Raw genomic sequence first — 11,782 nt, 5'->3', positions numbered from 1 at the left:
GTGGACGTGACCAGAGCTTTGGACAGTGGGGTGTCATTGCTTAAGTCACCCCATGGCCCATTTGTGCTCTGGTTTGTGGGTGTGTGTTTGGAGTGCTCATTCCCCTACTGCTCTGTCCGGCTCATCTGGGCTTTGCAGCTCTTCTGGGGTTGACAGGTTTCCCTTCCATCGCATTCTCTCTCTCTCTCTTTCCATTGCTTACATTCTAAACGTGTCTAAATGCCAGGTCTTTTCTGCTGGAGATGGGCAAACAATCCCTGTGACGCCTCCCCTGCTGTCCAATGACTTGTGTTGGTGTCCTGGTTTGAAGGACAGGTGTCCGCCAAGAAAGGCAGAAATTTTCCTTTGAAGCACAGACCCGAATTCCACTCCCACCAAATATTATAAACGTTTGAATCAAGGACTCTGAGGCAGAGATAAGGGGGTAGGAATAACAGCTCTTTTACTAATATATCTAACTGTACCAGCAGAAACAACAGCAGTTGTTAAAATTACTTACAAAACAGAACAGATTACTCGGTTCCAGTCCTTTCTTTAGCTGTGAGCACGCTCTCTCTCGGCGGGAGCGGAGGCGGGAAGGGGCGGCCGCGGCCGCGCCGGTCTCAGGGGGGAGCGGCTGGAGCGGGCAGCTCCTCGCTCACTGTTTGGGTTCTGGTGGTCAGCTGTGTCCGCAGAGACTGGAGGCTGGAGCAGGGCAGATGCAGGGCAGGTGATGGCAGAGGGTCTGGCTCTCCTGCGTTCGGCCGCGTGGCTCCCAGACCGAGCGGATCCTCCTCCCCGCCCCCGGAAACACGAGTCCCCTCCGGAAGCACGAGAGCCCCTCTCCAAGCCGATCTCACCTACCCCTTTTGTCCAGAGCCTGCAAAGATCTGCGGTGTAACCGGCAGCTCCATTGGCATGACAATGGGAAAAATTCCTTAAATTGACACAACAATGGGAAAAACACTCAACCCCCAACAGAGGGTTGGCCTTGTTCCTCTCTAGAATTACGTGAATGGACATTGTACCATCGGTTTTGACTGCCGTGGACTTGCAAGTCATGATGTGGGGATTGTTTTCCTTCCCACAATCCTTCAGCATCACGTCCTTCTTTTGAGGCCGTGTCCATCTGACCTTGACAGCAGCTTTGAAGTGAGAGTTGGTATTTGGGAGGATTGGCATGAAAGATGTGTGACAGGGAAACCAGTATTTGCAACAAAAGCCTTGGATAAGTATGGGTATCATCACTGAGGTGGTTTTGTGGTACTTGTGTGGTTTATTTTGTGGATGTGGTGTGAAGAGAGTCACCTTTGCATGGCATCCTTGTAAGGCTGGACTGGGCTTTGCAGCTGTGCCATGCATGAGAGGCTGAGTCTTTCATCATGCTCATTCTTTCTTTAAAATGTGAGTATGTGAGAGCAAAGGCTGGTGTTGATGGTGCATGTCAAAGAGGACTCAAGACGTGACCAGGATTTGGAGGGGTGAGGTGTCATTAGTGAATCAGCCTGTAGGAATTTTCTGTTTGTGGGTGTGATGTGAAGAGGGGCCCCAAAATATGCCAGTGTCTGTCAGGCTGCTCTGGGCTTTGCATCTGTGCCAGTTGTGAGCACCTGGATTCTGTTCCATGTGGGCAGTTGGGGATTTGCCCCTTCAGCAAGTGGGCAGATGGTGGAGTGGCTGAGGCATCACTTGGCTGTTCCACCAGTCAGTGTGACCTGGAGACTGAGGGTTAAAGAAATTCCCCCAAAGATCAAGCATGGGAAACATAAAGTTCTGCATCAGGACATGACTTGCACTTGGCTGAGCATCATGTTGTGGGCCAAGTATCTGGAAAATGGCTTTTCTGATCAGGACCCTGTGGTGCTGGTTGAGAACAAAGAGACCAGGAAGTTGCAGTAGGGCTTTACTTCAAAGAATGTCACGTGTATCCAAGAGAGTTTTCAGAAAATTGTTGCCCTGTAGTTGGGAGGAGTGGCCCTTCCTGTCTTTAGAGCACTGGTGAGATCCCATGTGGGGCGGTGTGGCCAGTTCTGGCCTCCACAGGTGAGATATCAAAACGGGGGTAGTGGATGAATACCAGTTGAGGGCTGCCTGATCACTCCAGGGCGCTTTGGTAGAGGAGAGACTGAGAGAGCTGGGACTGTGAGGAGACAAGGGCTGGACAGGAGGTGTCACGAGTGTCTTGGAGCTCAGTACTGCACATGTTAAGGAAAAGGGGGTGAGTGCATGAGTGTGAAGGGACAGAATTCTGTGGGCAAAGGACACAAGAATTTTTCGCTGTGTTTGGCATGTCACAGAGTTTAAGAGACAATTGATTCCCTCTCCTGGGAGCTCTAAAACAGAACTGGTCATAGTCCTGGAAATTCTGCTCCTGCTGGGCCTACTTGGCCAGAGGGGATGGACGGATTTTCTGCTCAAAGTTCCTGTCCAAGTGGATGATGTTCCAGTTCCTCTGTTCTGAGGATTTAAGAATCCTGCTGCAAGCGCAGTATTTCAACATTGTGCTGGCATAGAGTGACTTTGACAAGGGCAAAGCCAGCCCAGCAGAGAATTGTCCTTTATGAGCCTTTTGTGTATCAGGTAAAGGGCTTGTGTCACATTCTGGAAGTTCCCCCTCTCCTGTTTTCCATGTCAGTGCTTTTTTTTTTTTTCTGATGGGTACATATTCGCTAAAAAATGTTCTCTGCTCTTTTACGTCCCCCATAATGGGTGAGTAGTGCGATTGCAATAGGTAAGGACGTGAGACATTTGGAATTCCAAAAGAAGCGGAAGCAACTCATGTTTTGATACAAGAAATATTTATTGAAGTAAAATAACTCTGAGAAAGGAGAAGCTAAAGGAAGTAGGTATGCGGTACAAGTAAGGGGTATATCAGTTCAGGTGCTTTTGTTGCAGGAGCTGTTTCCAGAGCTCCTGAGCTGGTGGTGTCAGGAGTGGTGCTGAGGGTCCTTAGCAGATGTAGCCACCCCTTCTGCCATAGCCACAGCCCAGGCCTCCCAGCCCATAGCCAAGGCCAAAGCCAAATCCCCCAGAGATGGGCTGTCCCTGGGCATTGAGTTCAGTGCCCACGGCAGCCGAGGAGGTGGATCCGACGACGGTGCTCTGGGGGAAGGAGGTCATGATGGGTCCTGGCAGGGTGACCAGCACAGGGGAAGGGTTGATGATGACGCGGGAGTCCTGGCATTGCAGGGCACAGGGCTCGTTGCAGCTGTTGGCCAGCGGGGTGGGTCCGCAGGGTCGGCAGAGGCTGTTGCAGGCCATGGGTGTGGTGTGGAGGGTCCCTGGAGGAGACGGGGGTGAGACAGGGCAGGGGTGTGGGGATGTGAGGGGTGTTGATGCAGGAGGGTGAGGGAGTGTGCAGGCTGTTGTGGGGCTGTGGGGTGGTGTGAGGGCTGCTGAGGCTGTTGCTGAGCGTGCTGGAAAAGAGGGTGCAGGGGTGCAGGAGCAGGAGGGTCAGGGGCTTGAGGCTTACCTTGTTGTTGATACTAGAATAGAAGGTGTGCGGAGAAGTGTGTGAGGGAGAGAGGTTCTGGACTAGCTTTTATGCTGTTCCTGGAGGGGTGGGACAGCCTTGTCCCATGGCTTTGGGGCCTTTTTTAGGCAGCAGCTCTTTGCTGTCCCAGCCTTGTGAATCATGAATTTGGTATGTTTTCCTTCCTGCATTTCTGCAAATCCATGTTTTTCTCTTGAAGCCGTGTCAATCTGACCTTGACAGCAACTCTTATGTGTGTGTAATACAGACCAAAGTTTGGTGATGACTTTTTTTTTAGGGAGGGCTGACAACATGACCAACACTTTGGACAGAAAGGTGTCATCTGTGAAGTCACTCCACAACCCTGGTGTGCTGTGGTTTGTGGCTGTGTTGTGAAGACAGGCCCCATTCCCTCCCAGCTCTGTTAGGATGGTCTGTGATTTGCAGGTGTACTCAGGGTGAGAGATCTGGAGCTTTAATCATGTTCTCTCCCTCCCCACCTTGGCTCCATGTCTCCGGGTCTGTCTCTATGCCTTTCCTTTCCTCTTCAACATTAGACAATGATCTCTGTCATTTAGGGTGGCGTCCCATGCTCCCCAAAGTCTTGTGCTGATTCATCCATACTGCTTATCTTACCTGGGCCCAGGAACAGGGGTCACAGTGGAGTCACTGTGGGGTCACAGAGCTGAGGTCTTACAGAAGGAAAGGGAAAGTGGTGAAGGATAAGGAGAACAAGACACATGAGGAGGAGGTGAAGGAGCTGGGGATGTTCAATTTTTAGGAAAAGGTTAACTTTCTGCCCTCTTAAGTTGCCTGAAATGAAATAATTTGACATAAGTCTTGTCTCCCTTTTAGCCAGTCCCTGACGAGAGGAATGGAGTCAAGTTGCCCCAGGGAAGGTTGAGTTTGGATTTACGGAAAATTACTTCACACAAAGAGTTTTCAAGCATTGTCAATTGCTGCCCAGGACAGTGGTGTAGTCACCATTGCTGTAGGAATTTAGAAACCATGGAGATTTTGCCTCTCGGGGTGTTTCATGGTGCCCTTAGAAGTGATGGAGAAATGGTTGAACTTGATGCCATTTTACATTTAGGTCTTCTGCGAGTGCAATGTTTCTGAGATTGGAGGCATTCACAGATTTGGTTGACAAGTTGGGCTGAATGTCAGGAGACCCTTCCAGCTGAACTGATTCCATGGGTGTTGGGGACACCTATGCAAGGGAGGAGAGGATAGATGGGAGCAGCAGCAGGTGAGGCATGAGCCAGGCCTTTGGGTACTTGAGTTGTGTCAAGTGCCAATGGATGTGGCCACTTCTTTTGGAAGATTTCCCTTGAGGAAATGGTGTTTGAGCTCTGTGTTTGCCCGGTGCCAGTGGCTCAGCCTGGGCATGAGGAGAGAGCTGTGGCTGCTGTTGGACACAACCATTTTGTGAAGCCTTTGGTTCTTCCTCCCATTCTAATCTCCCAGAACATCCAAACAAGCCCAGGTTGCCTGAGAGTGCAGTGAGTGGCCTGAGAGTGGCTGAGAGGCCAGGGACCAGAGGCTGGGGATCAGTGGCCTGAAGTCCAGATGGAATAAAGTCTCAAGGGAAGTATGTGAAGAGTTGTATCCATGAGGCCAACCTTCTTCAAGATTCCTCAGCAATGATGAGGGCAGTGGGACTGTGAATGAAGACCAGTGGAGGACCAGCAAGTACTGAAAGGACTAGAAAATCTTTCCTAGAGGAGAGCCTGAGAGAGCTCGAATTTTTACACACATTTATACACATTTACACACATGAGTGTGTGTAAATCCCTGATGGCAGGGAATGAAGTCCAGGGAAGCCCGGCTGCTCTGAGCAGTGAAGGAAAAGGTGGAAGGGCGCAAATGAAAATAGATGAAATTCTATGGACAAAAGGAGGAAAGAACTTCTCATTGTGAGAGTGGTCAGGGAGTGGAAGAGGTGATGGGGTCTCTCTCTCTGGAAATCTGAAACGGAACTGAACTATCCATTGTGCTGGAAATCTGGCTCTTGCTGACTCTGAGCAGCAGGGTGGAAGCATTAGCACTCCAGAGTTTGTGCCAAAATGGATAATGTTACTCTATTTGTGGTGAGGGTTCAAGAGTCCCGCTGGGAAGAGAATTTGTCAAGAATGTGCTGGCATCAAAAGACTCTTCCAGTTTTATGCCCAAGAGAGAATTGGGTCAAATCCTTAGCTGTATCGGGGAATGGGCTTGTGTCATGTTTTAGAAGGTGTCCCCCCAGTCCCTGCTTCCCATAGGAGTCTTGGTGATTACTGGTGATGACCTATTTGCTAAGAAAGGTTTTGTGTCCATTTCCATCCCCCTCAATGGCCTGTTCATTCATGGAAATGTGCTGGGTGAGGGTGTGAGAGCACTGGAATTCCAAAAGAAGCAGAGTCATCTCAGACTTTGATGCAACAGTACTTTATTGAGGTAGAAGATTGAAAAGACAAAAGAAACAAGTGGAAGGGATCATGTGAGGTGCAAGCAGGACAATCATCAGCCGAGGTGCTTTGCGTGCAGGACCTCTTGCCAGAGCATCAAATTCCATGTCAGGAATGGTGCTGAGGGTCCTTAGCAGATGTAGCCACCCCTTCTGCCATAGCCACAGCCCAGGCCTCCCAGCCCATAGCCAAGGCCAAAGCCAAATCCCCCAGAGATGGGCTGTCCCTGGGCATTGAGTTCAGTGCCCACGGCAGCCGAGGAGGTGGATCCGACGACGGTGCTCTGGGGGAAGGAGGTCATGATGGGTCCTGGCAGGGTGACCAGCACAGGGGAAGGGTTGATGATGACGCGGGAGTCCTGGCATTGCAGGGCACAGGGCTCGTTGCAGCTGTTGGCCAGCGGGGTGGGTCCGCAGGGTTGGCAGAGGCTGTTGCAGGCCATGGGTGTGGTGTGGAGGGTCCCTGGAAGAGAGAGGGGTGAGGCAGGGCAGGGGTGTGGGGATGTGAGGGGTGTTGATGCAGGAGGGTGAGGGAGTGTGGAGGCTGTTGTGGGGCTGTGGGGAGGCGTGAGGGCTGCTGAGGCTGGGGCTGAGTGTGCTGAAAGAGAGGCAGTCAAGGATGCAGGAGCAGGAGGGTCAGGGGCTTGAGACTCACCTTGCTGTCAGCAGGAGGAGAAGGTGTGAAGAGAAGTGTGTGAGGGAGAGAGGCTCTGGGCTGGTTTTTATGCTAGGTCCTGGAGGGGTGGGACAGCCTTGTCAATGACACTAGGGTATTTTGGAGCCTGCAATTCTTGGCTTGTCCTACCTGGTGAATCATGAGGTAGGGGAGTGTTTTCATTCCCACAACTCTGCAATGTCATGTCTTACTCTTGAGTTCATTTCCACCTGACTTTGGCGCAGCTTTAATGTGTGAGTCTCAGAGACCAAAGTTCGGTGATCATGATGTTTTTCAGGAAAGGCTGAAGGTATGTCCAAAGCTTTGGACAGTGGGGTGTTATCAGTGAGGTCACCTTGTGTGCTGTGATTTGTTGGTGTCTTATGAAGAGCTGCCTTGTTCCTCCCACAGCTAAGGTCAGGCTATTCTTTGAGGGTGAGGGCTGTCCCCTTCCATTACATTCTCTCCCTCCCTGCCATGTTTCCAGCTTTCTAAACCTGTCTATTTGCCAGGTTTTATCCACTGGAAATGGGCAGGCTATCCCATTTAGTTCTTTAGGGATGTCTCCCATGCTCCCCAAAGCCTTGTGTTGGTTCATCATAGCTGGTGAAAGATAAGGAAAGCAAAGCATATGAGGACCAGTTGAAGGAACTGGAGATGTTCAATTTTCAGAAGAAGAGAATAACCTTGATACTGTCTAGAGGCACCTGAACATCATATTTGCCTGGCGCAGCTGTGCAAGTCATGAGGTGGGGAGTGCTTTCCTTGCAGCAACTGTACTACTCCATGTCCTGCCCTTGAGTGCATGTCCATCTGGCCTTGGCAACAGCTTTTAAGTGAGTCTTGGTGTTGGGAATGATTTGCTTGGATGATGTGTGTCAGGGAAAGCAGAATATCCAACAAATCCTAGGAATAATATGGGCATCATCAGTGAGGTCATTTTGTGGAACCTGTGGGGTTTAGTTTGTGGGTATGTTGTGAAGAGGGGCCCTCTTCACTCTGCCAGGCTGCTCTGGGCTTTGCAGCTGTGCTGGGCATTAGGACCTGCCCCTCCCAGTGCATTTACTCCCTCTCACTTTGCTAATGGCTTTCCAGGGACCTTGTTCCTGCAGACTTTTTTTATTCTGTAAAGCACTGCCAAGAGCAGCTCAGACAAGAAGATAATGAGCAGAAGTCAGCATTAATTTTGGAGGGCAAAATCCTATATTAGTGACCTCTGTGTTACCTACAGAGAAGAACAGCTAACTGCAGATTATGACTGAGACATGGCTGGTGTCAACCTCCACCTTTAGCCAAGGTTTTTTACCGTGTCTCCTACTGCATCATCCCAGCCTATCCCAGAATGGACAGGCTGTGTAAAAAGACAATGAAGTGGACTGGTAGATATACATAGTATGTAATGTTCTGGGTAAGATCTGAAGTCCAGGTGAAGTCATGTCTCAAGGGAAGTAGGTCAAGAATTGTATCCATGGAGCCAACAGTGATCAACATCCTCAACATTTAGATGAGGTGATGTGGGCACTTCTGGGCTCCCCAGCAGAAACCCATGGGCTTATTGAAACAAAACCAAGATAATATAAGAGATCTTTTACAGAATATTGAGATACCTGGGACTCTCAGGAGATAAGGATGGACAGGGGAGTATCATAAATGTGTGCAAATCCCTGATGGCAGGTAATGAAGTCGAGGGAGCCTGGCTGATCTCAGCAGTGCAACCGTGAAGGACAAGAAGGCAAAGGCAGTAGTGAAAACAGATTGAATTTCCTGGGCAAAGAAAATAAGAACTTTTCATTGTGCGGGTAGTCAGAGAGGGGATGAGGTGGTGGAGTCTCTGTCATCAGCCATCCAAACCTGAACTATCCATGGTCCTGGAAATCCTGCACTTGCTTGAGCAGAAGGTTCCTGCCTAAGTGGATGATGATATTTTTCTGTTTGCAGTGAGGGTTAAGAGTCCTGCTGGGAACAGAGTTTGGCAAATATGTGCTGCCGTGGAGTGGCTTTGCCTGGTGTTAGCAGGTGATGGGCTTGTCTCATGTTCTGGAAATCATCCCTCTCCTCCCTGACATTCCTTGCAAGTCTTGGTTGGTACTGGTGGTGACATTTTTGCTTAGAAAGATGTTTTGCCCCTTCTCCATCCACCCCAATCGCCTGATCATTCCTGGAACTGTGCTAAGATGTGAGACCCACAAGAATTCAAGAACCAAGGGAGGCATCTCAGATTTTGATGCAACAGAACTTTATTGAGGCAATAAAAATGAAGACAAAGGAGAAAGAAATTAAAGAGAGCAGGTTCGCAGTGCAAGTAAGGCAGCCACCAGTTCAGGTGCTTTGGTTGCAGGAGCTGTTTCCAGAGCCCTGAGCTGGTGGTGTCAGGAGTGGTGCTGAGAGCCCTTAGCAGATGTAGCCGCCCCTTCTGCCATAGCCACAGCCCAGGCCTCCCAGCCCATAGCCAAAGCCAAAGCCAAATCCCCCAGAGATGGGCTGTCCCTGGGCATTGAGTTCAGTGCCCACGGCAGCCGAGGAGGTGGATCCAACGACGGTGCTCTGGGGGAAGGAGGTCATGATGGGTCCTGGCAGGGTGACCAGCACAGGGGAAGGGTTGATGATGACGCGGGAGTCCTGGCATTGCAGGGCACAGGGCTCGTTGCAGCTGTTGGCCAGCGGGGTGGGTCCGCAGGGTGTGCAGATGTTGTTGCAGGCCATGGGTGTGGTGTGGAGGGTCCCTGGAAGAGAGAGGGGGGTGAGGCAGGGCAGGGGTGTGGGGGTGTGAGGAGTGATGGACTGTGGAGGCTGTTTTGGGCCTGTTGGGAGGCGTGAGGGCTGCTGAGGCTGGGGCTGAGCATATGGGAAGAGAGCAGTCAGGGGTACAGGAGCAGGAGGGTCAGGGGCTTGAGACTCACCTTGTTGTCAGCAGCAGCAGGAGGAGAAGGTGTGAGGAGAAGTGTGTGAGGGAGAGAGGCTCTGGGCTGGCTTTTATGCTGGTCCTGGGTGGGTGGGACTGGCTTGTCCCATGGCCCTGGGGCATTTTTTAGGCAGGCCGAAGTTCTTGGCTGTCTCAGCCTAGTGCATCATGATGTGGAGAGTGTTTTCCTTCCCACAACTCTGCAATTCCATGTCAAGCTCTTGAGTCCATGCCCATCTGACCTTGGTGGCAGCTTTAATGAGTTGGTCTTTAGATGGTTTCGATTATTGAATGTGTCAGGGAGAGATGAATAAACAACCAGAGTGTAGGAGAGGTGCGATGTCATCAGTGAGGTCATTTTGTGACATTCGTGTGCTGTGGTTTGTCAGTGCTTTGTGAAGACTGGCCTCATTCTTTTGTCTCTTCAATTAGATCAAGAGAGAAACTGGAAAACCAGGTACTGGTCAGGATGGATTTGCTTATTTTTATGGTCCATTTGGATTTCAGAAAATTACATGACAATGAACTCTTTCATTTTAAATGTATTTCTTGGCATCATTGAGAAATTAAAAAAAAACAACAAAAACAAAACCAGACAACAAATGGTGTCAAATCCCTTATTTATCATGGCTGGTTGGGTGACTTCAGTTCACTTTTTCCTCATTCAAGCTGTAAGCTTTCACAACTTACATCCCTTAAGTCTTAATATTCTATTCCCCTTAGCAAAAAACAATAATTACTACCTGTAGGTCAGAAGGCTCCTCTTTCCTTCTCTGTAATGGTATGGGTATTTCTTAATGAAATTCTATGATTCCGTGTCATTCTCTTGAGATCTTATTCATCTAACCTTGACAGCAGCTTTTAGGCACAAGCTAGTATTTGAGAGGGCTTGCGTGGAAAATTGGAAGATTCTTGTTAAGCCAGGCCCAATAAACAACCAAAATTTAGAAGAGGTGTGGTGTCATCAGTGAGATCACCCTGTGGCACTTGTGGTTTTGGGTGTGTGGGTATGTTATGAGGAGGGACTCCATTCTCTTCCAGCCCTGTCAGGCTGCTCTGGGATTTGCAGGTGTGTAGAGCTGTTGTCTCTTCCCTCCCATTCCATTGCTCCCCACCTTGATCCCACCTAGCTAAGCCTGACAGTAGACATGACTCTTCTTGTTCACTCTGATCTGTAGATATCTTGGTGCCCTTCTTGCTTTTCAGCTTTTGATATCCAGGGTGGTTTAGATCTCAACTTGAGCTGAGTGCAAAGGACTGAGGCCACTTGTGATTGTCAGAAAGAGGTTTTGAAGGTTGCCCTGGCTTGTTGGAGGTGAGCATTTCATGATCCTTCACAGGCAGACAAGTCCAGGTTGTGCCAGTACCCCGTGTGGTGGCCTGGGTAAGGTCTGAAGGACTGGTCCTGGAGACTTGTGGTCAGTGTCCCAAAGTCCAGATGGCAGCAATTTCATTGTTGTAGCCCAGGAAGTGGATCAATTGAGCTAACACTGAAAATCTGGTGCTTGAGCTCAGCAAGGGCATCTGCCAAGGGCTGTTAGTTGTGCAAATCATCCTAGGCAGGAGGGAATGTATGAGCATTAAATGTAAGAATAGTTTTCTTAGAATTCTCCCTTGTATTTCTGGGTGAGAAAAAGTGGAGCAGGAGGCTTCACTGTATCACGATGGGAAAAGGGACCCCAAGTCTTCAGGTCAGGATTGGGAAAAGTGCTCTGATGAGGCAGGGGGAGGTGACTCTTGGTGTCTCCTGAGCAGTGGTGAGGTTCCCATGTGAGATGTTGTGAGCATCTCTGTGCTTCCCACATGTAAATGATGTTTAGTGAATTGACACCAATTCAGGGCCAAAAAGATTCTGAAGGGCCTGGAGGCTCTTTCCCAGAGCAGAGCTGCGACTCGCAGGAGACAAGGCTGGACAGAAGGGTGACATCAATGTGTGCAAATTCGTGATTGCAGAGAATGGTGTAAAGAGAGCCTGGCTATTCTCACACATGTAGGACTAGAGGGTAAGGGCACAAGTGAAAACAGCTGGAATTCCCTAGGCAAGGCAGATAAGCCTTTTTCAGTGTGAGGTTTGTCCCAGAGTAAAAGCTGGTGGAGCGTCTGTCCTGGCAGTTCCAACACTGAACTGTCCAAGGTCCTGGAAATCCAGCTCTTGCTGACTGTAATTGTGCAGAGGGAATGAAGCAATGCACTCCAATTGGATCATATGGTTCCTAATTTTGGGGGGGAGAGTTAGGGAGTCCTGCTGGGAAGAGAGTTTGTCAAGTGTGTACTAGCAGAGAGAGTTGGAGAGAGCCATGAGAGAGATTTGTTGTTTCATAGCCCTTG

General features: G+C 49.8%; 2 protein-coding genes across 2 annotated transcripts; both read right to left on the bottom strand.

The window, feature by feature from the left end:
- Nucleotides 1-2,928: 2,928 nt before the first annotated feature.
- On the bottom strand, nucleotides 2,929-3,240 carry LOC130249767 (feather beta keratin-like). The gene has a single exon (XM_056484836.1). The coding sequence runs from the start codon at nucleotides 3,238-3,240 to the stop codon at nucleotides 2,929-2,931; it is 312 nt and encodes a 103-aa protein (XP_056340811.1).
- Nucleotides 3,241-6,028: 2,788 nt separating this feature from the next.
- On the bottom strand, nucleotides 6,029-9,261 carry LOC130249766 (feather beta keratin-like). The gene is made up of 2 exons (XM_056484835.1): nucleotides 8,973-9,261; nucleotides 6,029-6,090 (listed from the first exon to the last, which is right to left on the bottom strand). Exons 1-2 carry the CDS (start codon nucleotides 9,253-9,255, stop codon nucleotides 6,029-6,031), a joined length of 345 nt encoding a protein of 114 aa, XP_056340810.1. The 5' UTR covers nucleotides 9,256-9,261.
- Between the last annotated feature and the right edge of the window lie 2,521 nt (nucleotides 9,262-11,782).

The sequence above is a fragment of the Oenanthe melanoleuca genome, chromosome 2 (genome assembly GCF_029582105.1).
Source record: "Oenanthe melanoleuca isolate GR-GAL-2019-014 chromosome 2, OMel1.0, whole genome shotgun sequence".
NCBI lineage: Eukaryota > Metazoa > Chordata > Aves > Passeriformes > Muscicapidae > Oenanthe > Oenanthe melanoleuca.
The sequence above is the reverse complement of the archived record's forward strand: the minus strand, read 5'-3'. Positions and strand labels throughout refer to the sequence as shown.